Source organism: Oryctolagus cuniculus, chromosome 8, assembly GCF_051225735.1.
Source record: "Oryctolagus cuniculus isolate XC-2025 breed Fujian yellow rabbit chromosome 8, ASM5122573v1, whole genome shotgun sequence".
NCBI classification, from domain to species: Eukaryota; Metazoa; Chordata; class Mammalia; order Lagomorpha; family Leporidae; genus Oryctolagus; species Oryctolagus cuniculus.
This window is the reverse complement of record NC_142874.1, coordinates 35,284,813-35,312,621: the sequence shown is the minus strand read 5'-3', so window position 1 is coordinate 35,312,621 and position 27,809 is coordinate 35,284,813. Positions and strand designations below refer to the sequence as shown.

The 27,809-nt window shown below is 40.0% G+C and overlaps 1 protein-coding gene and 1 long non-coding RNA gene across 6 annotated transcripts in view; one reads left to right on the top strand and one right to left on the bottom strand.

The window, feature by feature from the left end:
- The window catches only part of GASK1B (golgi associated kinase 1B), a 55,273-nt gene extending 51,227 nt beyond the window's left edge, over positions 1 to 4,046 (bottom strand). The window contains exons 1-2 of one of the 5 annotated variants that reach the window (XR_016211822.1): positions 3,730 to 4,012; positions 1,465 to 2,598 (exon numbers count right to left, since the gene is read on the bottom strand). Coding sequence is in view for 4 of the 5 variants with exons in the window: in XM_008267275.5 (XP_008265497.3) it covers positions 1,465 to 2,365 (901 nt within the window). In the remaining variant the exon portion in view is untranslated. Of the gene's footprint in view, positions 1 to 1,464; positions 2,655 to 3,287; positions 3,398 to 3,729 lie in introns of those variants that run through there. The other 4 variants (XM_008267275.5, XM_089302271.1, XM_070047175.2 and 1 more) reach the window with 4 other exon arrangements.
- Positions 1,203 to 6,793, top strand: LOC138843372 (uncharacterized). The gene is made up of 2 exons (XR_011378012.2): positions 1,203 to 2,036; positions 5,874 to 6,793. It is a non-coding gene; the product is annotated as an uncharacterized LOC138843372 (long non-coding RNA).
- The last annotated feature ends 21,016 nt before the right edge of the window (positions 6,794 to 27,809 follow it).

The window sequence follows — 27,809 nt, the reverse complement described above, 5'->3', positions numbered from 1 at the left end:
ATATACTAGTGTACTGTTTAGCAAATAAGGAACACCCAAAAATATTAGCTTTTATTAACATTAGAAGAAATGTTAAAAGGATTTCCCATAATAGGCTTATAATGGTGAACTATCTTGTGAACTTGAGCCATCAAAACATGCCTGTGAACCTGAAGCACTTAGACATGAACCAGTATAAGCAAGGAATGACAAATATTTCTAAGCAAATTACCAATACTTTAAGAAGTATTCATTCTAGCTGTATTTCCTGGCTTGCTGATTGGCTCTTCCTACACACATGCTCTGCCATGCACCATGTGCCGTGGGAGACTTTTCCTGAGTCTGTATCCCACCATTTGGATTTTTAGCCTCTAAAACTGTGAGCTAGATAGACCTCGTTTTTTTCTTAAGTAAAAAAAAAAAAAAAGTCTCTATTGTTAAGCTAAATTACTAATAATCACAAAGTCATTGGGAATAGAGTTTAGTTCTTGGCCACTCCCAAGGACTTTATTCCATTCTAGGCTCCCTAGAATGCGGGTTGCAAAATTTATGGTTACAAGGCAAAACAGAGTATATTCTGAGTTTACAATCTCTTTGGGGTCCTTTTTAGTCTTGAATGTCAGCCTGGATTCATAGCTGTAACTGTTGGGATCATTCTGCACTCAAACACAAGCCCATGACTCACTGTACTTTGGATTCAAACCTTGGAATAGTAATATTCAGAGAATATTGATTATATGACATAAGCATGGCCACAGACCAATAGTTTCACCTGCAACAGCAGTTAGTAGTTACCTACTCTAGAAACTGCCAAGACCTTTGTCTCAGAGACCAGCCTCAAAAATCTACAGTCAACAACTGGAAGAATCTGCCTGGTGAGTTAGAGGAAACACTGCACACATCATATTTTTGGCTAATTTTTTAAAAATTTGCTAAATAGAAGAGTTAAATCTATTCTTTTTTTTTTTTTTAAAAAAAAAAGGAGTTGAATCTGACATGATCTGGCTCTGGGCCTCTTAAAAATATTCTGTTTGCTAAACAAAGATAACCTACTTCCTCCTTGCTTTTAAAAACTTCCCAAGAACAAAAGTTTACTTAGTCCCATAGTAACCTATCATAATATGCCTGACTGTCAGCAAGTTCTTTGCCTCCACCCCAGCTTCCTCTCCTCATCATGCAAATTACCCTTGGCTTCAATTAGATTTAATAAGCCACCGGGAAGTGCAGCAAGGGAAATGGAGAGCAAAGATTACACAGTGTGGGCTTACTCTTGCATGTCCAGCACAGCATTTCCCTGGAACTCTCACATCCCTCCAGGCTGGGAAAAGAAAGAATGCCAAGTGCACGGAAAGACAACACTGCTGCTGCTGGTACTGCTGCTGCTATCCAAATGTGAGACGTGGGTGGAGAAACATCATTTAGAAAAAGAGAAAATGAACCCGAATACCCAACAGCTGCAAATAACGAGGCATGCGAATCTGTTACCTTGGATGAACTCTGATTTCCTGCTCACAGAAGGCAGGGTCCTGTTGAGGCCCAAGATCCTGTCCAGGTGAAAGGCAAACACCTCACTCATGTCCAATGGCTGCTTGAGCAGCCCACAGGGGCTAGGGCCACAGCGGGGCACAGAGCCAGTGGCGACCCCCTCCAGAACCAGCAAGCGGGCACCGCCCCTAGAAGACACTGGCTGGAGCCCCACCACCGCACCATCCGCCAAGAGCCGCATTCTACGGATGTCATCTTTGCTCAGCCACGAGGGGGCGCTCTCGCTGTAGATCCTGATGTTGCTTTCACGGGCCTTCGGCAGCTGCCAGTCTGAGCCTCCAATTCGCACTGCGGGACCCCGCACCAACCTCCAGGGTCTCTTTGCTAGGTTATCTCCTTGAGCATACCCAGGCACTTGAGCTTCAACAGCCCTGGCAGGTTCCTGCAGCTGAAGCGATGGTCCAGCCAAGGCCTCCAGCGCCAGGGTCACAGACGCCACTGCGTACTTCTTCCTGTGCTTGGGTTTCACCGTGCCACGGATATTGGCAGGCTTGCTGCGCTTGGAGCGTAGGGTAATGTACACCACATTGGGCTGCAAGGTGGTCCCATTGCCCTGGGACTCCGGGGGGGCCAGAGTTCCATCCAAGGGTATCTCAGGGAAGGGGGCCTCTGCTGTGTCACGGCTGTGGTGTGGCTCCTTTTCGGCCGCCTGTCCGTGCTGGAGAGAGGCCCGTCCCACCTGGCTTACCAGGAAGCCCAGGTAGATGGCTAAGGCAGTGCCCAGCAGGAGGTTTCTCCTGGTCCTTGGCCGCCGGCTGCTCCAGAGCTTGCGCGCCCGCGCCAGGCACAGGGAACAGATGAACCAGTTTATGAGTTGTCCCGGCTTGTCTGGACAGGTCATTTCTCTGCCGCTTGCACATGTTGAGCAGAGTTTAAAGTCTGCTCCTGGCTCCTGCCGACATGATGCATGGTTTCCTGGATTCAGTGTCGTGTCCGCTTGTGTGTCTAAGTGGTCTCCAATGGGCAGAGGTGCATGAAAAGCCTCGGTGAGGGAGGTGGGAATGTTTTTGACACTCTCCACAGCAAACCTCTTAAAGTCCTATCAGCCTCCCCACGGAGAATTGTGGCTGGCTTCTGGGAATGAATGGAAACAGAGTTCACTGAGTCACAGTTTCAAACCATTTCAGTTCCTATACAAAAGAGAAGAGTAACCCTTTCCTTTCGTAACTGTCACCAGTAAAAGTTAAGGGAGAAAAAAAATCAGTTAAAAACGAAAACAGATTCAGTTTAAAGTAATGAAAACAAGCCACAAAAGTCCAAGACTATTTTTCTAACCTGTGTTAGAGTCAGACTCCTTTCACTTGATTCTGAAGCAAAGCATTAAAATTTGGCAAACCTGGGTGTTTCCTTTTGAAATTCAGAAATAAGGCAAATTATAGATGGTATTTCAGAATCTACAGCTATCTCATAGCTATTTTTAAGAGTCCTTCTCTAATTAATGGAGTGGAAGCACCAAGTATTAATATTCAAACTGCAGACACATATTCTCTTTATGTAATAGTAAAAAGAAGTTTCTTCACAATGAGTTCCATTATCTCATATAGTGTTATTACAATATAAAGCCATGAATGTCCATATATCTTAGAAGCAGTTACATATATTCAGCCACACACATGCACACACACACACAGAATACAAATCCAAATGCTTTTAATTCTTTGTCTTTCCACCCAAGTGGAAATTAAAAGAAATTAAAATAATCAATCGATAGTTACATTTTTCACATTATTAAAAAGAAGGAACTCGTAAGCAGCCCTACTTACACAGCTGGCCCCATGCTTGGCTCCAGGGAGAATGTAATCCCTGACTCTAATGCAAAGAACTTTTAAAGGCTGAGGCATGTAAGTAGAACATATTTCATGGTCAAGAGTGTTCCACATTTCAAACATTTCAGCTCAGCCTTAAAAGCTCCCTTGAAAACAACTGATTACAAAGCAAAATGGTTACCTGTAAACGGGCTACTGCACAGTTTTAACATGTATAAGTAACTTGAGAAAATAGTTTAAAATCAACTTTAATTTTTAAATTATGAAAAAACAAATGCCGTACAGTTTTCATTCAAGTAACTTCCCACTTATTTTTAACCCCTGGGTGCCCTCTAGTGTCCTGTTTTGCAAACAGACTCAGAAATATCAGGCTCATGAAGTTGAAAAGGATTGAGAGTGTTTACTTAGCTTAGAGGAGCAGCAGTAGCTGAATAAGTACCTTGCAGAATGAAGAATGCAGTCAGCCCTGTGTTCATTCCATGTAGCTTGAGATTTAAGCCCCAGAGGGCCCAGGAGCTGCCACTCACCATACCATCTTGACTGTTTAGAGTAGCACTTGTCTCTCACCAATTCTGAAAAGAATAGGCCTAGGATTTCAGAAAGGTTGGAAAGAGTTAATAATAATGAGGGAGAAAATAGAGCAGTGAGATAAGAGTGCACATAGATAGGAGAGGCATTTATAGTGTGCAGTTGCACAGTGCAGCACTTCACAAAAAGAAGTCGCAGATACTTTCTGATTGGAGGTTTTCTTTTAAAAACAGGTTAGTGATTGGCCTAAGTTGTTTGCATGTCCTGGCACAAAGGCAGGAGCTGATGACCTTGAAGTCTCACAAAGCTTATTCTATTTTCTTCTATAGCAAACAGAATCAGAAAGCAAGAAGGGAAGAGGCATTTTTATTTTCTGCTACAGAAAAGAAGGTTGTGATAGTAGATAGAAGAGTAAGGAGTATAATCCTAAAAATACTACATTTTACAATGCAGAAGAAAAGCAAGGAGTGATATATATATATATATATATATATGAATGAGACTAAACTTCCAAGTGGTACAATGCCAAAAATTATAAGACTGTTATTTCAGCGCTCCTAAATTTGGGTCTCGCTCCCTCCCTGTTTAAAAGTTCTATGGCACAGAGGAAAGAGAATATTGACAGTAGCCTAGAACTACCTGCAGGTTTTGGCTAAATTTTGTAAGAACTTGGGGATCAAATCCTTTTCTTTGTGCACCAAAACTCTGAAATCACACACTTCCACAAGCACAGAATTATTTTTTTAGACAACAAATGTGAATTTATTGATAGGAAAACTATACCGCTGCTTTTTAAAAACTATTTTAATATTTTCACTTATTTGAAAGAATAACTTCTCTGACCAGAAGTCTCCTCTGTTTGAAAAAGCAACTGTTTTAGTGGAGAAAGGCCTAGGGAGTAGATATGAGTTTCATGAGTTAGTAAATCTGGTAGACTCCTCTCCCACCCTAAAACGTCTCTTATTTAGGAAAAGAGCAGCACACTGTCTTTTCTTACAGCCATAGTTGGGATTAGTGCAAACTGAAGTATATGACCTGCAGAGAACCGGCTAGAGAGAGAGAGAGAGAGCCAGGTTTATGTTCTGCTCCCTCCCTTTAAACAGAATCTTAAAGCACTGAGCTTCTGTTGCCCTATCTCCACTTACAATGAAGAGTTCATTTCACTTTAGTGACTTAAAAATTACAGGACAATAACCTCACTGGAGATGTTTAAATTTATGACTGCCTAGGCCCTATCCACCATTCCAAGACTCTAGCTTAATCTGGGTGGAGCTCAGAAATCCATAGTGCAAAGAGTTGTAATTCACAGTTCTAAGAGTTAAATAGCTAGTTCCAGAAGCAAATTAGCACCTTTATACAGTTAAATGATCAGTCTCAGATTCCAAAGGCAGTGAAATAATTTGTAAATCCTTCAAGGCTTCCAACTGTAAGATCCAAGTGTGGTAAGAGCTGTTTCACCTTCGGTCTGGGACAGCTCTAGGACCAGATTAGACAATGAAGAGGGCCTTTGATTCCCCATCATCAGCACTCTCACTTCCCACTCCTGTCAGGTGTACCACTCACCCAGCTCCTGAGAGCACTCGGAAAGCAAAGGAGATGAAAGGACTCTGGTCCCTGAAAAGCTGAGTGTTAAGCTTTTCCTTGCTCTTGGTGACCTCTGTCTGCCACACAGACTAAGACCTACAGATAAACAATTTATTGCTGGTTCTGTGCTGACTCAACCCTTCCTCTGGGTTCCTAACCCTTGCTCACCCCATTTCTGACCTCTAGGGTCTCTCTCTTCCAGAGCCACAGCTCTAGCTTTTAGCTCAGGTTGTTGTGTGCAACACCTGTCCTTCTTGCCACGTGGAATTTGTTGATACATTTTACTCTCTGTCCTAAATACCACTAGCTGCTCTGTCCCACCAATGGGGAAACAGCCTAACAATCTTTGAAATTTTATCATAAAGGTGTTTAATGGGACCAAGGAATTCTTAAAATGGTGCTCTATAGTGGAACTGTCTTTTAAGTTGTAATACAAAATTATATGTATTGTCTTTTTTTTTTTTTTTACAGAAATAGGTGCACTTTTCTCTAACATTGGATTCTTCACCCCAAGAACATCTTTGCTGTTGGCCTGTATAGCTACATCTAGTTGCAGGAGAAGAACACTAGGGGAGAAAATCACCTGTCCCTAAGAGCCAGCCCCACAAATGGTAACATAAAAGATAACACTGAATGCCAGAACCTGATCTCTCATACATGACCAAAACAGCACCAAAATGGAGCAGATACCTGGAATTTCATTGTAGAGGGTGTTCTCTCTTATATCTGACACTTGGTTAGGGCTGACTGCCTTTTCCCAGTACAGAGATCTCCTACAATAATCTATTTAGACTCACTTCCTTAGAAATATTTGTTCTATTACCTCAAAGTTCTTTTTGTTTTAGGATGGTTCTGTCACATGACCAGAAGTTCAAAAATCTTTGTTTGAACATACCATAATATACTAGATGGATAAAAATGTATGAGACGCAATCTGACCTAAGCTTGAAAGGACAAATATATATGAGAATAATTACAATTTGTTTACTTTTAAAACCTAATAATTCATGGAGTCATCATGGGGTACAAGAAGAATTTGGAGGCTAGCCTGAGTTTCTTCTGGACAGCCAAGCTTCTCTATTTCAGAAGTGGACAATGAAGGCCTCAATACTCTGACGCCCAAACACCATCCAGGCCACACACATAGATGAGAAATCAGGTCAGACATGTGACCCTAGGTCATCCTTGGCTTAGATAGACTGACTTGAGATAAAGTAATTTTCTGTCTTGGTAGAAGAGTAACATTGAATAAAGCTATCTTAATCTTGCGGCTCCTTGCAGGAAATTGGCATAGTGCTGCAAACAATCTCTTTTCACCTAAGGGGTAGTTTGTGTAAAATAAAATAAAATAAAATAAAATAAAATAAAATAAAATAAAATAAAATAAAAAACACAGAAAACATGGAAACGAAGGAAGGCTCCTGCTACACTAGATTGAATTTGGCACATTAGAAATGCATTGAGATCAGAAACAAACACCATTAAAGTGCAGAAGAAGGCAGTAGAGAGAAATTTGGAAACTGTCAATAATTTGTATCTGATAGTTTTGAGACTTTGTGTGTCAGCCACTGTGATTCTGATGTACCATAGGTAGAAGAAGTCATCAGGATGTGTAACTACATGCACATTTTACGAAGAGATGAACAAAATGTTTGAGAAAAGTCAGAAAATGCTACTATCTGATACCCTGCCTGCTTGCCTATTCCCACCTCCCCAGCCCTACAGACTTGAGTGCCAGGAAAGATCAGTGCCAGGAAGACCCTGATAGCTTCATGTACTGTTCTTTGAGATGTCAAAGCCTTAGTGCCGTACATCAGCTTCCAGGTAAGGAAATGTGATACCGAGATGGGGAGCACCTCATTCTCCTCGTCTCTGCTTAGGCACCTGTAACTGTTGGCAATTTGGGGAGCACGGGTAGGCAGCATCCCCAGTATGGACATCCTGGCTCCCACAGAAGGCAGCAACAGAAAAGTTGTCCTTGGGTAGCGGCACAGGCAGAATCATCCAGGAGTGAGGCCCAAGTGTGATGACTAGTAATGACTAGGTTATAAGCATGTTATTGACAATCTCTGGCACCCCTGAGACATGACTAACTGTTTGGGGGGGGAGGTACTGAAAGTCATGTTTTATGCAGGAGAGGGTAAGCGCCAGTGTGATTTCAGTCACTCCTACTAAACGGTGCTTTGTGCCCACAGGTAATGAGGTTTGGGAAAATAGTTTGCAAGCCCTTTAACATTTATTAAAAAAGTGCTGAATGCCAGTCCCAAAAGCTGAGTTCTTTGCTATGTCTAAGGAACTGCCTAGCTCAGTAATGTTTATTTTTTTAAAAAATTATTTATATATTTATTTATATACATATGTATGTATGTATGTATGTATGCATTTGAATAGTAGAGTAACAGAGAGAGGGAGAGACAGAAAGAGAAAGAAATCTTCCATCCACAGGTTCACTCCCAAAATACCTGCAGCAGTCAAACATGGGCTAGGAAAAAGGTGGAGCCTGAAACTCCATCCTGGTCTCCCACACGAGTGCAGGGAACCATGTATTTGGGCTATTGTCTGCTGTCTTTCTAGGCACAATAGCAAGGAACTGCTTTGGAAGCAGAGCAGCCAGGACTCAAAAACCAGCACTTGAATATGGGATGTTGGCATCATAAGCAATGACTTAATCCATGGTACCACAAAGCTGACCCAGTAATATTTAAATAAATACTAAATGGATGGATGAAAATATAATGGGAATAAAGCCCAAACCTCAGACCAGCGATCCTCAAAGTGTGGCCCTGGATAGGCGGCATCAGCTTCACTGGAGAATTTGTTGGAAACACAAACTGCTGTACAGTCTGGATTGGAACAAGCCCTGCTGGTGGTCAAAAGTATGAGAACCACTTCCCTAGATGAGAAATAGAAGAGGGCAGGCCAGGAAAAAGAGAGGGAGATGACAAAAGAAAAAGGATAGTGTAAAAATTGTGAGAAGATTCAATGCCATATCTGCAATTTGTTTGTATCTTTTCTTCTCCATTATGAGACTTTCACTCCTTCCTGACAATGCATCCACTGGATTGGAAGTAACAGGATATGTTGGTATCACACATAACAGCCCAGCCACCCACCCTCACCTACCCAATCCCCTTTGTCAAGCCAAGATCATGTTGTATGGATGCTAGAAAAAGAAGGAACTTGAGACCAAAGTTCAGAGCACATGGAATGAAAACCAGGAGCACTTATGACTGGGTGTAGAACTGGCTAAGGAAAATTGCCAGGAGAAGTCAGTCCCCCACAGGCCATCACCAGTTATGCACCCATAAGGGCGCCTTTTATAGTAAAATCACACTGTTTTCCAAAGGCAGTCATCAGGCTCCCAGGGTCATATAACTGGCAGCGTAGCCAAAAACTATAAGCCTAAAAGCTTTTGGTTGGATGCCTGGAATGACACAAAGGAGTATAACACAGAAAAGAAAATTAAATATTTTTATGGGAATGAATATGTCATTTCTCTAAATATAAAATACCCCAATTATTTTTCCACAGGAAATGACCAGTGCTTTGATTGAGAATGCACTGTCTATTACTGTTCTTTGGCAGAATGAAGCCATACTTGACTGAGGTAATCACAAGCTTAGCGGCAACTCCTTGCTTTATTTTCACACTGATTTCTTATAAGATGTCCATTAGAGGGGATAGCATAGTGAGGGAGCAGGAAAAGCCACTGCCTGAGAGGCCAACATCCCATATGGGTGCAGTTTGTGTCACCACTGTTCCACTTCTGATCTACCTCCCTGATAATGGCTTGGGAAAAATCAGCAGCAGATAGCTCAAGAGTTTGGTCCCTGAAACCCATGTGGGAGTTCCAGATGAAGCTCCTGGCCATTGCCGCTGTCTGGAATGAACCAGCAGATGGAAGATATCTCTCTGTGTCTCTCCTTCTCTGTCTGTAACTCTGACTTTCAAATAAATAAATAAATATTTGAAAAAGTAATATACACTAGAGTCTATAATAATAAATATGCATTTAATTCAGATGAAGTGAGAATTTTATAAGCAAAAACATTTTTATCTCAGTTGGGTCCTTTTGCAAGATAGTTTTCTCAGTTTCCTCATCTGAAACACTGGGCTGGTTCTAAAAATTAAAGTAGCCTGGTGGTTGACATATTGTAGAAAGTAATTGCTCGTTCACTTGTTCTTTCTTTCCAAGGATGATGCACACTCTAAAAAATCCAAAAGAAGACATTAACAGATAACACTTATTGATCAACACTTAATTTTCATGTTAAAGGAATAGCTGTCAGACTTACTGATGCAGCACATTATCCATAGTTTTCTTCAATATTTCCTTTGTATTTAACAAAAGACCTAAAAGATAGTCAGCAATGCATTCTGCCTGCTATTTTGTATTAAAATCTTTGGTCATTTTTGCTATTGAAATTTAGAACCAGTATATGTAAGGCAGACTCTTAGCAATGTAATTAAATGCTGGGTCATTAGTTGTAAAAGATAATAAGTTTTAGAACAGACATTGAAGAATTTCCTCTTGAAAGATTTGATACTTTAAGACTGGTTATGCACACTTCCCTTGAGCCTCTGGTAAGATTATCAGGACAATAATTATCAATAGCAATGATAGTATAACAGGTTTGCACCTGTTTCATTGGGTTAGTGTGAAGTTTGAATAATGAATACATAGAAGCTGTTACCACACCAAGGAAAACAGAATAGCTTTGTCATTGCCAGAACATTATGGTGGGAAAAAATAGACATTTAAAATATATATTTATTATAGCCAAAAAAAATTCAGAGCTGCTCATGCCCATTTACACTTGATCAGAGGAGAAGTCACATTATCATCGAGTCAATATAAAAACCCAATTTTCCTAGCAGGTATATCCCTATTATGGAGAAACTTGTAATGGCTTTTCAAACATTGGGTAGGGTCAGGCATTGTGTGTGAAAGTGAAGCCACTTCTGGGGACTCCCAAATCCCATATGGTAGTGCTGGTTGGAGTCCTGAGTCAGCTGTCTGCCTTCTTCCCTATCTTTTACCCTTAGAATAACCCAACCTACCAGATGTGTCTGGTTTCAGATCTCATTTCTTCTCCTTCCATCTTACCTCAATATCACTAAGTTGATCATGCCTATATACAAACTCAAATATGACTATCCCAATCAAGCCAGATTTGTTATGTGCCAAGTGACAGCATTGGACTTGTTTGGGGAGTTTTATACATAATTTATGTTAGTTAATAAATAATTCACCTGCCAATCTGTCATTAAGTTTCAAACTACATCAAAGCTTATTTACACGTGTTCCCTTACTGGATCCTAGAAAAAAAGGACGTTCTCATTCTCCTTGAGTAAGAGAAAAAATGCAACTAGTGAAATTTTCCCTAATAGAAGGATGTAAATTACTGTAAAATATACAACTTTCTTTAAATAAGAGAAAACAAGCTTAATATGCTGGATTTGGAATTTCTGCTGCTAAAGCTAGTAAGTGTCTGAGAAGCTTGGTGAATTAAGCTCATCACTAAACATATGTATCACTTTTCAAGTTTTCTACAGGGAGCAAAAGTCAACATCAAAACGTGTAACTTTCTACTTCAAACAATATAGCATGTCAAACCAGAAACTCTCAAAGTTCCCTAAAAGTAAAAGATTCTGAAATTCAAACCTTCCACAAATTATCAATTTATATGAAATGAAATTGAAAAATCACAAGCATGCAAAGAAAAACACAGAAAGACTGGGTGAGCAAGAGAGACACAGACAGAAAATGAGGGAGGGTACGAACATAATGATCAAAATTTAAACACAGACTGACAGGTGTACTTCAAAACATTTGTGAAAAATGCATACTATTTTTAAATTCCATTTTCCACAAACTTTCTGAAGTACTCTCATATATACAAAATATTTAAAAGATGACAAAGTGAGAATTACAAGAAGAGATTAAAAATTATTAGGTACATATTGAAAATAAATTAAAAAATCACATGTAGAAATTATTAAGTAATTGCTGAAACTAAAATTCAGTAGATAAAATGTTGACCCCTGGGTCCAACAATGTGATTTGTATTAAACTAAATCGTCTCCAAAAATGACTTTTACAAAACCTGTAAACAATCTTCTGAAAGCATGTGACAGCCATTGAAAGTGGTACCAAGAAGCTGTAGTTCTCAAGAAAGGTAAATGCATGGGATGTATCCCTTTTTTTTTTTTTTTTTTTTTTTGACAGGCAGAGTGGACAGTGAGAGAGAGAGAGACAAAGAGAAAGGTCTTCCTTTGCCATTGGTTCACCCTCCAATGGCCGCCGCGGCCGGCACCGATCTGAAGCCAGAAGCTAGGTGCTTCTCCTGGTCTCCCATGAGGGTGCAGGCCCAAGGACTTGGGCCATCCTCCACTGCACTCCCTGGCCACAGCAGAGAGCTGGCCTGGAAGAGGGGCAACCGGGATAGAATCTGGCGCCCCTAGCAGGACTAGAACCCGGTGTGCCGGCGCTGCTAGGCGGAGGATTAGCCTATTGAGCCACAGCGCCGGCCATATCCCATTTTCACACCTGAATTTTCCTGAGTGAATCTTACAAACTTCCATGAAGGCAAAAAGAGCCCGAGAAGAAAACAGTCATCCCCAGGAAACAGAGATTAATGTTTAAGGACACAAAAGGAGCTGAGCTTTGAGGAACAAACTACAAAAGAGAAAGGATCCTGACAAAATACCCAAAAGTCTGCATCCAAATTTCCCTTAAATCATTATTCAACTTCTGAACTAGGTCCGTACAAGGCAAGTGTCAAGAAATGTAGTATAAAGCAGCAGACAGAGCTGCAAATGCTGATCAGAGATTATAGCAGTTGATGGCACTTGGGAATTAAGAGACTGGAATTCACCACAGAAAGAACTTGCCAAACCTAGGCCCAAGAATTGGGAAAGGGCACTCCCTAAGATTAATGGTCACATCCCATAAATAACAAAACTAAAATAGGTTAGGCACAGCAAAGCTTAAAACCATGTCTTGAATGGAATAGATCATTCACTGAACCTATTAATAATAAACAAAAATTAATGCTTCTTCTAAGAATATCATATAGAACCTCAAAAGTTTATCACCTATATCTAAAAATTATTGTAAATTGTGAAACCTGCCAAAAATAACAAGAGCAAATGACCAAAATAAGCAAACAAAAACTGGAAATACAGAAGACCCCAGGTGCTGGGCCAGGCCCTCCAGGAAATGGATGACATGCTGCACCAGCAGTAGCCAGAGCCCAATTCTGAAGAGCCAGTTTCTCTAGAAACTTGCATCACTTCCTGTGCCTGGGCTTGCTCCTGGACTACACAAAGTTCCACTTCCAGGTTTTGCACTCTTGGAGTTCCTGGCTCATATGGTTCACCCACCCTGAATGCTGCCTGTACTGGGCAGGAAACTCTCTGATAGTCATCTCGAAAAGGCAATTGAAAGTTTCATATTAGGAGATGTTTGTCCGGTACCACCACAGTTCTCTGAAATAAAGTCTGTGAAAAAGGAAACTTTGGCTCCTCTCTCTGATTTACACAAATTTTTTTGGATACTACTTTAGAAGGGTGAGAAAGATGGTGGCCATCCACATTTCAACTGATGGGCTGTTCCAATTTTTGCCAGGAAAAGAGCTGTACTTAAAAATTCATTTTCCACTATAAAATAAAAAAAAAAGAAGTGATCATGACAAGGTGAAAAATTTCACTGAATAGTGATGAATATCACTATCTTTTTTAAAATATTTTTAATTTTTTATTTGAGAAGCAGAGTTACGGCTGGCACCACAGCTCACTAGGCTAATCCTCCGCCTGTCAATAAAAAAAGAAAAAGAAAAAAAAAAGAAAAAAAAAAAGAAGCAGAGTTACAGATAGAGAGAGGGAGAGACAGAGAGAGAGGTCTTCCATCTACTGATTCACTCCCCAGATGGCTGCCAGGGCTGAAGCTGTGCTGATCCGAAGCCAGGACCCAGGAGCTTCTTCCAGGTCTCCTACACAGGTACAGGGGTCCAAGCACTTGGGCCATTTCTACTGCTTTCCCAGACCATAGCAGAGAGCTGGATTAGAAGCGGAGCAGCCATAGATGCCAGCATCGCAGGCAGAAGCTTAGCCCATTATGCCACAGTGCCAGCCACAATCGCTATCTTCAAAGTACCCACATACTATTCAAAGAATAAAATATTAATTCTAACAGATATGTAGGCAGTAAAAGTCGTTTGTAAAGTGCTGACCATTTGTATGGCTGACCTATATGAAACAGCACAAGTGAATAATGAGGGTTGACTAGTTTGTTTTGACCAGTTTGTTTTGTGCCTTTGAAACCTTTGAAAGTTATGGCACAGTCTTTTTTTTTTTTTTTTTACAGGCAGAGTTAGTGAGAGATTCTTATTTCAACTGTATTATGGTGCACTCTTGCTTCCTTTAATCTGAAAAACATGCCATAACTGTAAAGTATTGTTACCAGAACAAGAGAAAGTACTGCTTTATTATCTCAAACATTAAAATAAGATGTTATACTGCCATTATTCTAACTATCCTGTGTACTACCACTTTCCTGGTGTGCTTATAAGGTGAAATTTCTCAGACTTTCTGCTGGAATTAAGAATGACTGATTATTTCTGGCGCCGCAGCTCACTAGGCTAATCCTCTGCCTGCGGTACCAGCACCCCAGGTTCTAGTCCTGGTTGGGGCACTGGATTCTGTCCCGGTTGCTTCTCTTCCAGTCCAGCTCTCTGCTGCAGCCCGGGAAGGCAGTGGAGGATGGCCCAAGTCCTTGGGCCCTACACCCACATGGGAGACCAGGAGAAGCACCTGGCTCCTGGCTTCGGATCTTCGGATCGGCACAGCGTGCAGGCTGTAGTGGCCATTTGGGGGTGAACCAATGGAAAGAAGACCTTTCTCTCTGTCTCTCTCACTGTCTAATTCTGCCTGCAAAAAGAAAAAAAAAAAAGAATGACTGATTAGATGATGAACAATAACTAGATGCAGGAAGTTTTCCAGTGATACTGTCACTTTCCTGCTACGTCTTTCATTTGACGATTACTTATATGTTCCCCAAATTAAAAATTTATTTCAGTTCATATTAAGTTCATATATGGAAAGCCAAGACACTCTGGGGGAAAAAACAAAACAAAACAAAACAAAACTAAATGATACTGCCGTTGCAACCAATTGGGGAGTGAACCAGCAGATGGAAGACCTTTCTCTCTCTCTCTCTCTCTCTCTGTCTCTCTTCTCTGTGTAACTCTGACTTGAAAATAAATAAATTTTTAAATATATATGTATACACACACACACACACACACATATATATATATATATATATATATATTAAGCCATATCCAAAGCCATAGTTATTTCTCTGGAGTGCTATCTAATGAATGTGAAGAAGTAAAAGAGATTTGGAGCTACTCAACTTTAATGGTGTTTCATCATGTTCATATTTAGCATATTTAATATGGGCATTTTTTTTCACTTTCCCTAAAAAGGAATAATATTTATTGATTAAAAGTGGAAAATGATAGTTAAAATACTAGTCTCTTTTCGGAATATTTCACTATATTATGCAATGTCTAATGGATTTTATTTTTCATGTAATTTTTTTTCTTACCTATTAAATAGAGATAAATATTTAGAGAGCAAGAGTGAGAGAAATTCACAGGTGATTGAGCCAATAAAATACCATACCAGGGGATTCCAATTCAATCCCATCAAGGTGGCATGTACCAATGCCATCTCACTAGTCCCAGTGATCAATTTCTGTTCACAATTGATCATAATGATAGGACTAAGAACCAAAGGGATCACATAAACAAGAATAGTGTCTGAAAATAATAGCTGATAGAATAAAAAAGGGAGAGAACGATCCAACGTGGGAAGTGAGATACACAGCAGACCCACAGAATGACAGATGTCCTAAACAGCACTCTGGCCTCAGAATCAGCCTTAAAGGCATTCAGATCCGGCTGAAGAGCCCATGAGAGTATTTCAGGCATGGAAAGCCAAGACACTCTGGGGGAAAAAACAAAACAAAACAAAACAAAACTAAATGAAAGATCTCCGCGACTGAGATCCCAGTGGAAAGAACAGGTCATCAAAGAAGGAGGTACCTTTCTCTGAAGGGAGGAGAGAACTTCCACTTTGACCATGGCCTTGTCTAAATATGATCAGAGTCGTTGAACTCAGGGGGCTTCCATAGCCTTGGCAGCTCATGACAAGAGCCTAGGGTGATTACTGATGCTATAAACAAGAGTGTCAATTTGTTAAGTCAACAACAGGAGTCACTGTGCACTTACTCCTCGTGTAGGATCTTTGTCCTTAGTGTGCTGTACATTGAGATTTAATGCTATAACGAGTACTCAAACAGTATTTTTCACTTTATGTTTCTGTGTGGGAGCAAAATGTTGAAATCATTACTTAATATATGCTAAACTGATCTTCTGTATATAAAGATAATCGAAAATGAATCTTGATGTGAATGGAAGGGGAGAGGGAGTGGGAAAGGGGAGGGTTGCGGGTGGGAGGGATGTTATGGGGGGGAAGCCATTGTAACCCATAAGCTGTACTTTGGAAATTTATATTCATTAAATAAAAATTAACAAAAATAAAAAAATAAAAAATAATAATACACAGAAGAAAATAAAGCAAAAGAAGCCCTATAAAATTAGTGATAGATTTGTAACACAAAATTGGAATGCATAAAATATAATCAAATAGATAATCCCTCTGAACAAAATTATGAAATTAAAAATTATTCAGTTGGATTTAAAGGAAGATTGGGCAAAGCAGAATACAGGGTTTGTAGAATCAAAGGACAGGTGGAAAACATAAAAACAGTATATCAGAACATAAAATGAATGGAAATAATTAGAACTGAGTGTTTAAGAGATGTGTAGGGCAGTTAAAGATCAAACGTATGTGTAATTGGATGTCTAGAAGAAAAGAGAAAGATAACGTGACAGAAACAATATCTGAAAAGATGAACACAGAGAATTTTGAAACTGATAAAAAAACATCAATCTAAACATTCAAGAAAACTATTAAACTTAATAGAAGACATTTGCAAAGGCAGCTGTCACCAAATACTTTCTTAACTTATTAAAAGAAAAATATATGCAATCAGAAAGAGAAGTTCCAGACCAAGGTAGGTCCCAAGAAAATATACAAATTGGGGGCTAGCATTGTGGCACAGCAGGCTAAGCTACCACCTGCAATGCCAGTATCCCATATCAAAGCGCCACTTTGAGTCCCCAGTTCTCACTTCCAATCAGGCTCCTTGCAAAAGTGTTTGAGAAGGCAGCAGAAATGACCTAATTGCTTGGACCCTTGCCATCCACATACCAGACCTAGATGGAGTTTTCAGCTCCTGGCTTTGGCATGGCCCACTAACCGTTGTGGCCATGCAAAGATTTATTTAAGGTACAAAAAGAAATCAGACAAGAACAATATTTGAAGAGAAAACAGCCAAATTTTTCAGATTCTACAAATGGTACAAACAGAAAGATAAACATTTTTTTTATAAGGTTTGGATAATTGGAGGCCAGTTGTTTTTTAATGGAATCTTAGAACTGGGAAAGAATCCGAGAGAAACTAAATATAACCCACTGATTGTACAGATGAAGCAGGCTGAAGGTTACACAAGTAAACGACCTAAAGAAAGTCAAATAAGGCACAGCAAGAATCTCAAGTCTTAACTTCAAATTAAGTGATCTTTTCACTGGAGGAGACATTCCCTCTATTACAGTTTTATTATGTCAATAGCACAATCAGATCACAGAGACTGTTCTCTCATTTTAAAGCTAAATTTCCTGAAGTATTTTTCAAATCTTTCCCACTGACCTCTACCTTGCCAACATATTGACAATCAGAAAGAATAATGTTTGATTAGTCACTTGTTCACGATTATATAATGCGAGAGTTGAAGCAGTGACTAAAATTCAAATCTATGAACTTGCAAGTACTGAGTATTTTTTATATTCAGTGTTCCAAAAGTGGTGTTTGAGCACTGTAACTAAAATCCTGAAACTACTGTTCATTCACTGTTTGCCTTAGGAATTGCTTGTTTTTTGGTCCACCCAGTGGCCAATTCATTTCTTTGTACTTTATGAAAGAGGAGGGAGCACAGCAGAAAATGGAGAAAAGAACTATAATTTTTTTTGGTGGGTGTCTGATTTCTGTCTGCCTAAAACCCTCTTGATTCTAGAAAAAGACCCAATAACACCCCTGGATATGAGAATAAATACATGGGTCACTACAGCAAAAAGAGTAGAACTCAGTGATAGAAAAGCAGTTGATTCAAGGTTGAGAACTTTGCTCAAGCTTGGAATATTAAACTTTTCTTAGGGTTTTAAATTGATAACATTAATCTCTCATGATGAAACCATGAGTTTGTGAGTTGACAAATTGATAGTGGCCATCATTTCAGCCAGCTTGAGAAAATGAACCCAGTATTCAGAATGAAGCACAGGAGAAAAAAGGTAATGACACGATTTCCTTGACAATGTTTTTTTTTTTTTTTAATACTTCCTCTATTGGGGATAGAAAATAATCTAATCATTCAATATAGCTTATTGTAAATTTATTTATTTTTTTTTATTTTTTTTAAACTTTTATTTAATACATATAAATTTCCAAAGTACGACTTATGGATTACAATGGCTTTCCCCCCATACCGTCCCTCCCACCCACAACCCTCCCCTTTCCCAACTCCCTCTCCCCTTCCATTCACATCAAGATTCATTTTCGATTATCTTAATATACAGAAGATCAGCTTAGTATACATTAAGTATGGATTTCAACAGTTTGCTCCCACACAGAAACATAAAGTGAAAAATAATAGATGATTTTTTTTAAATGATGATGAAATCAGAGCAGACCTATTGTCATGTTTAATCCCAGTGAGAGTCAAGTTGGGAATTGATAATTTCTTTCTTTTTTTTTTTTTTTTTTTTTTTTTTTTTACAGAGGATCAGTTTAGTATGCATTAAGTAAGGATTTCAACAGTTTGCACCCCCATAGAAACACAAAGTGAAATATATTGTTTGAGTACTCGTTATAGCATTAAATCTCAATGTACAGCACATTAAGGATAGAGATCCTACATGAGGAGTAAGTGCACAGTGACTCCTGTTGTTGACTTTACCAATTGACACTCCTGTCTATGGCATCAGTAATCTCCCTATGCTCCAGTCATGAGTTTCCAGGGCTATGGAAGCCCTCTGAGTTCTCCGACTCTTATCTTGTTTAGACAAGGTCATAGTCAAAGTGGAGGTTCTCTCCTCCCTTCAGAGAAAGGTACCTCCTTCTTTGATGGCCTGTTCTTTCCACTGGGATCTCACTCGCAGAGATCTTTTGCCAGAGTGTCTTGGCTTTCCTCATGAGAGTATTTCAGGCATGGTAAATTTATTTTTTATTATTTAAATTTTTGAAAATTTCTTTTCATTTTTGCATCTAGTTGTTGAATTTTGTCATTCTCAAATTTCTCATTTCTTGGTCAGATGGCTTTTTGCCTGGGGTAAGCCCTCAGAAATCCAGTCGTTTGATATAGCTGAGTGTGCTTGCCTGCAGTTTACACATGTTGCATGTTTCTCTCTTTCTCTTTCTCTCTCTCTCTCTCTCTCTCTCTCTCGGCTTCTGCAGCAGCTGATCTAGTTAGCTCATCCATGTTCTACCTTTCTTCACCCCTTCAGACTTGGGATTTGTAATCCTAGATAGCTGTGAAGTCTAATTCTTAATTCCTAGGCAAAAAGAGGAAGGAGTCATTCATATTCTTCTCACTGGAGTTGAAGATAATACCCAGATACCTGATTGGGCCCACCAGAGGTTGCTACTGGAGGCCAGACAAAGTAATAGTACTGATAACCTACTCTCTCTGTCCCTGAAACCTGGAAATACCACCTGACCTTACAAGGTGACCTTTAAGCTGGAGTAGTCCAGTTGCTAATGTAAAACTGTGACTGCTACTTCCAAGCCAAAAAGAGCAATGTTAGTGAGACACATTTGAGCTTAAGCTACTTTAGGTTCATGATACATCAATCTCTGAATAGAACTTTAGTGAAAGAAGCTTATTTTGCCAGTAACCATGAATTCTAGAAAGTTGAGAAATCAGGAGCTGTGCTAATAGCAAAGCTGAATTCCCTACCTCTTGATTTAGGAAGCTTCTTAATCTTTTCTTTTGTCTTTGCACTAGGTTAGTATATACCTACTCCTTCACCTTATGATATTTTTATAAGTTGATTATCACACCATTCTTATTTTTTTTAAAAGATTTATTTATTTACTTGAAAGTCAGAGTTATACAGATAGAGAAGGAGAGACAGAGAGAGAGAGAGAGGTCTTCCATCTGCTGGTTCACTCCCTAGATGGCCACAACAACTAGAGCCTTGCCAATCCAAAGCCAGGAGTGAGGAGCTTATTCATGTCTTCCCATGTGGGTTCAGGGGCCCAAGGACTTGGGCCATCTTCTACTGCATTCCCAGGCCACAGCAGAGAAGTGGATCTGAAGCTGGAGAAGCTGGGTCTTGAACTGGCGCCCATATGGAATGCCAGCACTGCAGGCAGCGACTTTACATGCTATGCCACAGCGCCGGCCCCAACACCTTATGATTTATTATTCCTCTCTACATCCAATAATTTCCCTTGTTTATTTGCAATATTTTACTTATTATACAACATTATTTTTATTATTAGTTGGGTGTCTTTTTGTTTCATTTTGTTTCAGGGAACAGAAAACATGAAAATCAGCGCAAGCTGCCACAGGCAGAAATGTTATTGGTTGGTCTTACAAGAACATACAGAGATAAAGTACGCTTTAGAGCAGTTAATCAAATCTGGATGCATTTCTCTGTGATTCTCTTGGCTTCACCCTTGTCCAAGGACTGGTCACATCCTTATGCTGACTTTCCTCCTGATCACAAGGTGGCTGTGAAGCAACAGACCTATATGCTCCCTTCTTCATGTCTATGTAGAAAAGATTATAAATATTCCACAACTACCAGATAAGATTTCTGAGCTTTGTACAGAAGCCAGTCACTATAGATAAGAGTATCATATAGTAGATATTTGGTTGCATGCTCATTGTTGAACCAGTAATTATTCATAAATAATTTTGAATGGTTTCTGGATCTTACTGTAGGATCAGCACAACACACATACTTATTTCAAAACACCGGGGAGGATTCAGCTCTGTGGCTCAGTGGATTAAAGTCCTGGCCTGAAGTTCCAGCATTCCATATGGGTGCCAGTTGGAGTCCGGCTGCTCCATTTCCAATCCAGCTCCCTGCTAAGATGCCTGAAAAAGCAGCAGAGGATGACCCAAGTTCTTGGTCTCCTGCACCTGCTTGGGAGACCCAGAGGAAGCCCTTGACTCCTGGCTTCAGGCTGGTTCAGTACTAGCCATTGTGGCCATTTGAGGAGTGAATGAGCGGATGGAAGACCTCTCTCTCTCATTCTTTCTCTCTGTGTGTGTCTCTCTCTCTACCTCTTGCTGTAACTCTGCCTTTCAAATAGATAAATATCTTTTAAAAAGCACTGGGGAATGATGAAACTGGATGTTAGGTAGGCAAACAAAATGTGTTATAGTCATGGTAAATTTTCTTGTCTATTGCCCTCAAAACCCTGAGATCCTAAAAGACAGAGAGAGTACTGACATATCTGTAGCTTCAGGCCCAACCACTTTGTTGACATGTAATCATACCCAACAGTCACCCAAATAAGTGAACAAATAAAAATTATTTTCCTCAAAAATATGTTTGTCACTAATCATTCTCATAATTCCTGAAGCATATTGCAATGGCAATAATATTTTCACAACACCTGGTTGTTCAATCCTTCCCTAAATGGTTATAATTTTTATCTATTGCTTCCTAGATCTTTCACTTGATTTCAACACAATGCTGATTATTTTTAGAGCTGCCATTAACAGAGACTTCAATTGTTGTCCTGTTTTCTCCTTGAGCAGTGAGGCAGTTGCCATGGAAACAGAATCCAATGCCTCCCTCTGGAGCCTCAGATCAATGCAATTTGATGAGAGGAACTAACATACTACCTCTTACCTGTATTTTATAAGACCAAGGAGCTATTTCCTGAAAAAGATGCAAGTCATTACCAGGGTAAAGTATACTTGATGAAGCTTGGGGCTTGACAGCTTGTCTGAGAAGATGGATCAGAGCTCTCATCTATAAATAATGCCCTAATCAGAAGTGGGAGAAAGGTTTTAATGCTTGAATTAACTAAAACTGTGAATCACAAGGTAAATTTTATTTGAAAGTGGATAGGGGTATCATTTTAGTTAACACTTCCTGACAACAGAAAGTCACAAACTCATAGCAGCCATTCTTAGAGAACAAGGTATGGTGATTATGTGGGAGGAAGTCTCCCTCCCCCAATTCCACTTTAAACAAAAAACAGGAATTCAAAATATAATCCAAGTAGACTTTGGGTGGAGGAGGAAGTAAATCCCCAAACCTCTCTAGATGAGTCTTCTGTGGCACCAAGGAAGATTCTCTGGGGAAAATTGCAAGTCTTATACATTAACTTCTGCTCTCTCAGCAACTAAGGAAGAATACACTGGCTATGTGCAGAACTCTGAGGGACCAATAATATCATTTTCACATGAAGAAAAATGACTCATCACCAGTTTTTAATTGCCTAAAGTGGGCTATCTTAGAACTGAGGTGTTTGTGCAAAACACCTTGTATGTATCTCACAGGGCAACCTGGATTAATCCAAGGTCATGGTCTAGAACACTGGTGGAAAATGTCCAGGTTGAAGGCTTATGAAAGGCCCATGAAGTCATTTTACAACTACAGTCAGGACTTGAAATTCAATGAATCTATAGCAAGCTAATTTTTAGGTGGATGATTTTGTGTGGCCCATGAATGATGTTAGAAATATCCAAACAACCCTTGGCAGAAAAATGGTTCCCACACTTGGTCTAGAAGAAACCAAGATGTGACATATGTTAATGACAAAGGGCCCAGGAGAGGGGGAAGATTGCATTACTAGATTCAACTATATGCACATGTATGTAAAACATGGGAACCTAAGTAAATCAAATGCACTGAGTAGATGAGCCATAGCTGAGTAATCAAACAAGCAATGTTGAATAGTGAAAACAAGCTGAATATAACCCTACCATTCAACCCAGCCATACCACTTCTTGGAATTTACCCAAAGGAAATTAAATTGGCAAACAACCAAGCTGTCTGCACATTAATGTTTATTGCAACTCAATTCACAATAGTTAAGACCTGGAATCAACCCAAGTGCCCATCAACAGTAGACTGGATAAAAAAAATTATGGGACATGTACTCTATAGAATAATATACAGCAGTCAAAAACAATGAAATTCAGTTATTTGCAACAAGATGGAGGAATCTGGAAAACATTATGCTGAGTGAATCAAGCCAGTCCCAAAGGGACAAATATCATATGTTCTCCCTGATCAGTGACAACTGACTGAGCAGCAAAGGGGAAACCTGTTGAAATGAAATGGACACTATGAGAAACAGTGACTTGATCAGCTCTTGTCCTGACTGGTGAAGTACAATGTAATACTTTATCCATTTTAGTATTTTCTCTTTGTTTTTGTTCTACTACTATTGGTTGAACTTTGTGATTAACACACAATTATTCTTAGGTGTTTAAATTTTAACTGAAAAGTGATCCCTGTTAAATATAAGAGTGGGAATAAGAGAGGGAGGAGATGTACAATTTGGGACATGCTCAATCGGACTTGCCCCAAAAGGTTGAGTTAGAATCATGCCAGGGGATCCCAATGCAATCCCCTCAAGGTGGCATGTACCAATGCCATCTCACTAGTCCAAGTGATCAATTTCAGTTCACAATTGATCACACTGATAGGTCTAAGAGTCAAAGGGATCACACAAACAAGACTAGTGTCTGCTAATACTAGCTGATAGAATCAAAAAGGGAGAGAACGGTCCATCATGGGAAGTGGGATACACAGCAGACTCATAGAATGGCAGATGTCCTAAACAGCACTCTGGCCTCAGAATCAGCCCTTAAGGCATTCGGATATGGCTGAAGAGTCCATGAGAATATTTTAGGCATGGAAAGCGAAGACACCCTGGAAAAAAAAAAAGAAGACCTAAATGGAAGATCTCTGTGAGTGAGATCCCAGTGGAAAGAATGGGGCCATCAAAGAAGGAGGTACCTTTCTCTGAAGGGAGGTGAGAACTTCCACTTTGACTATGACCCTGTTGGAATAAGATCGAAGTCAGTGAACTCAAAAGGCTTCCATAGCCTTGGCAACTCATGACTAGAGCCTAGGGACATTACTGACACTATAAACAAGAGTGTCAAATTGTTAAGTCAACAGCAGGAGTCACTGTGTACTTACTTCTAATGTGGGATCTGTCCTTAGTGTGTTGTCCAATGTGAAGTAATGCTATAACTAGTACTGAAACAGTATTTTACACTTTGTGTTTCTGTGTGGGTGCAAACTGATGAAATCTTTACTTAATATATACTAAATCGATCTTTTTTTTTTAAACTTTTATTTAATGCATATAATTTTCCAAAGTACGACTTATGGATTACAATGGCTTCCCCCTCATACCGTCCCTCCCACCCACAACCCTCCCCTTTCCCACTCCCTCTCCCCTTCCATTCACATCAAGATTCATTTTCGATTATCTTAATATACAGAAGATCAGCTTAGTATACATTAAGTATGGATTTCAACAGTTTGCTCCCACACAGAAACATAAAGTGAAAAATAATAGATGATTTTTTTTAAATGATGATGAAATCAGAGCAGACCTATTGTCATGTTTAATCCCAGTGAGAGTCAAGTTGGGAATTGATAATTTCTTTTTTTTTTTTTTTACAGAGGATCAGTTTAGTATGCATTAAGTAAGGATTTCAACAGTTTGCACCCCCATAGAAACACAAAGTGAAATATATTGTTTGAGTACTCGTTATAGCATTAAATCTCAATGCACAGCACATTAAGGATAGAGATCCTACATGAGGAGTAAGTGCACAGTGACTCCTGTTGTTGACTTTACCAATTGACACTCCTGTCTATGGCATCAGTAATCTCCCTATGCTCCAGTCATGAGTTTCCAAGGCTATGGAAGCCCTCTGAGTTCTCCGACTCTTATCTTGTTTAGACAAGGTCATAGTCAAAGTGGAGGTTCTCTCCTCCCTTCAGAGAAAGGTACCTCCTTCTTTGATGACCTGTTCTTTCCACTGGGATCTCACTCGTGGAGATCTTTTGCCAGAGTGTCTTGGCTTTCCATGCCTGAAATACTCTCATGAGCTCTTCAGCCAGCTCCGAATGCCTTTAGGGTTGATTCTGAGGCCAGAGTGCTATTTAGGACATCTGCCATTCTATGAGTCTGCTGAGTATCTCACTTCCCATGTTGGATCACTCTCCCCTTTATTTACTCCATCAGTTAGCGTTAGCAGGTACTAGACTTGTCTATGTGCTCCCTTTGACTCCCAGTCCCTTCACCATGACCAACTGTGAACTGAAACTGATCACCTGGAACAGTGAGATGGCATGTATATAAAGATAATTGAAAATGAATCTTGATGTGAATGGAATGGGAGAGGGAGCGGGAGATGGGAGGGGTGTGAGTGGGAGGGAAATTATGGGGGGGGAAGCCATTGTAATCCATTAACTGTACTTTGGAAATTTATATTTACTAAATAAAAAATAAATAAAAAAAGAAAACAAGTAGGAAACAGTATTCTAACAGAGTAGAAAGGTATGTGTACACTCTGGAGCAGAGTCAATAAACTGAGATCAGCCCCAGAAAAATAGAAGAGGCAAAAGATGTGACTGGGTTGTAAATCAAAGGCAGGATAAGACCCAGTAGATTTTTTTGCAGGCTCTTTTTCCTAGTTTGGTAATTTATTGTTGTTATATTCCTATTTTTATTTATTTTCATTTCATTTGAAAAGTAGAAAAACAATAATGAGCACAAAATGATCTTCAACCCACTGGTTCCTGCTCCCAGATTCCTACAACAGCTGTGGCTGGACCATTAGAAACCAGGAAGCCAGAACTCAATATAGGCCTTTCATATGACAGGGCCCCAGCTATTTGAATCATCACCTGTTGGTAACCAGTGTCTACACTAGAAGAAGATGGATGGGGCCAGCTATGTGATATAGCAGATATCACAGATAAAGCCACCACCTGTGGTGCCAGCATCCTATATGGGTGCAAGCTGGAGTCTTCGTGCTCCACTTCCAATGCTGCCCTCTGCCTGAGAGATCAACGGAAGATGGTCCAAGTACTTGATCTCCTACACCCACGTGGGAGACCCAGAAGAAGCTCCTGGCTCCTGGCTTATTGTTCCAGCTCTGGCAGTTGCTGGGGAATTTGGGAAGTGAACAAGAGTATGAGAGCTCTCTCTTGGTCTCTTCCTCTCTCTCTCTCTCTCTCTTTCTGTGTAACTCTGCCTTTCAAATAAACAAATAAGTCTTTACAAACAGCAGCAGAAATCTGGAAGCAGAGCCAGAACTCAAATCCAGGCCCTCTGGTATGGGATGAGTGAATCTCATATAGCATCTTAAACCACTATGACAAAAGCCCACCCTGTTTATTTTTCCTTATTCTTCAGTGTTTTAAACCTGGCTTGGTTTTGATTTTGGTTCATTTTAATTATCTGCTTGCTTTATCAATCAAGACTGTATTTTAAAGCTAACTTTCACTATTCCTGCTGCTAGTCTATGTCCTATCTCTGAACAAAAAGGAACACTATCCAAGATCAGGGTCAAGGCTGATTCTCCCAGTGTCCTAGCTACCACAGTTTGTTCATTGCTTACCTTCATCCTAGCTATGCCCCCCAAATTCCCAAGGAACTTTCAGCTATCATAAACCATCCATCATTTTTCTAGGAAGAATCAAATCCACATTATGAGTCCAGGTAGGACCACATACCAGTAGCTTTGGAAATTTTTTCCTTTGTCTAGGCATGCATAGGCTTCCTAACACTGAATGCCTCTACAACAAAGCCAGACCACATTTTACCCATTTGTAGGACTCAGGGATATTCAAGGTTTCCAGATTCTCTGCAAGACAGTTATTGAAGCTGCTTTGTAATCTTCTTCATACTAGACCTATTTCCATGTGGCTGGATTCAGATCTTGTTCTACTTTAGATAAAATTCCTGAACTGTTCCTACTCTACCTGAGTTTTACTTTTTTTTTTTTTTTTGACAGGCAGAGTGGACAGTGAGAGAGAGAGAGACAGAGAGAAGGGTCTTCCTTTGCCGTTGGTTCACCCTCCAATGGCCACCGTGGCCGGCGCACTGCGGCCGGCGCACCACGCTGATCCGATGGCAGGAGCCAGGTACTCATCCTGGTCTCCCGTGGGGTGCAGGGGAGTTTTACTTTTTGATCTGTACTGCTTGCACAATTCCTTCCACCACTGCCCTCATTGTCTTCACTATGCCCATTCTTGCTTTCTGCCCCATTCTTATTTTAACAACGCTATTAAACTGCTCACTCATTCTGTTATAGAATGACTAAGAGGAAGGACTAAATTGCCCTAAATGAGGGAATATCATAGGAGACAATTTCAGAGAACTCAGAACTAAACCTCTCACTAGCCCTCACATTAGTCTTAGTACTAATCATACCTCTAGCCCCATCCCCAACACTAACCACTAACTCTAACCCTGACTCTTATTGTAGCATAGCTGTAATCCTAAACCTAACCCTAACCCTAAAACTAACCCAAGGCCACGGCCTAAACCTAACAGTAGCCATACCCTTAGCCCAAGCCCTTATCATACTGAAAGTCACAAGCCTCAATCTAAGAACTAATCCTAACCCTAACACTTACCTTAGAATAACAATACCCCTAATCCTAACCCTAACCCTAACTATAGCCCTAAAACTAACCCTAGCCATGTTACTAATCCTCACACTAGTGCTTGCCTTAACCTTAGTGCTAAACCTAACTCTACTGTATACCTAACACTAACAAATAATTCTAACACTAACCCTAACCATAACATAGCCCTAATCCTAATGCTACACCTGACCCTAACTCTGACCCTTACCCTAGGCCTCGACCTAACTTTAAGAGTAGCCCTTGCCTTACCCAAGCCCTAAATCTAATTTTACTCTAACCCTCACCCTAACCACTAATCCTAACTCTAACCATAACCATAAGCTTAACCCTAAATCTAACCATAGGCTTTGTCCTAATCCTAAAACTAGACTTTGCCTTAGTGCAGGCCCTAAACCTAACTCTAGCTGTAACCCTCATTCAAACCATAAATCCTAACACTAATGCTAAATGTAGCATAGTCTTTCCTCTAATCCTAATCCTAACCCTAACCCAAATAAGACCTCTCACCCTAACCTAACCCTAGACCTCAGCCTAACCTACTATACCTTCCCTTATTGCAGGCCCCAAA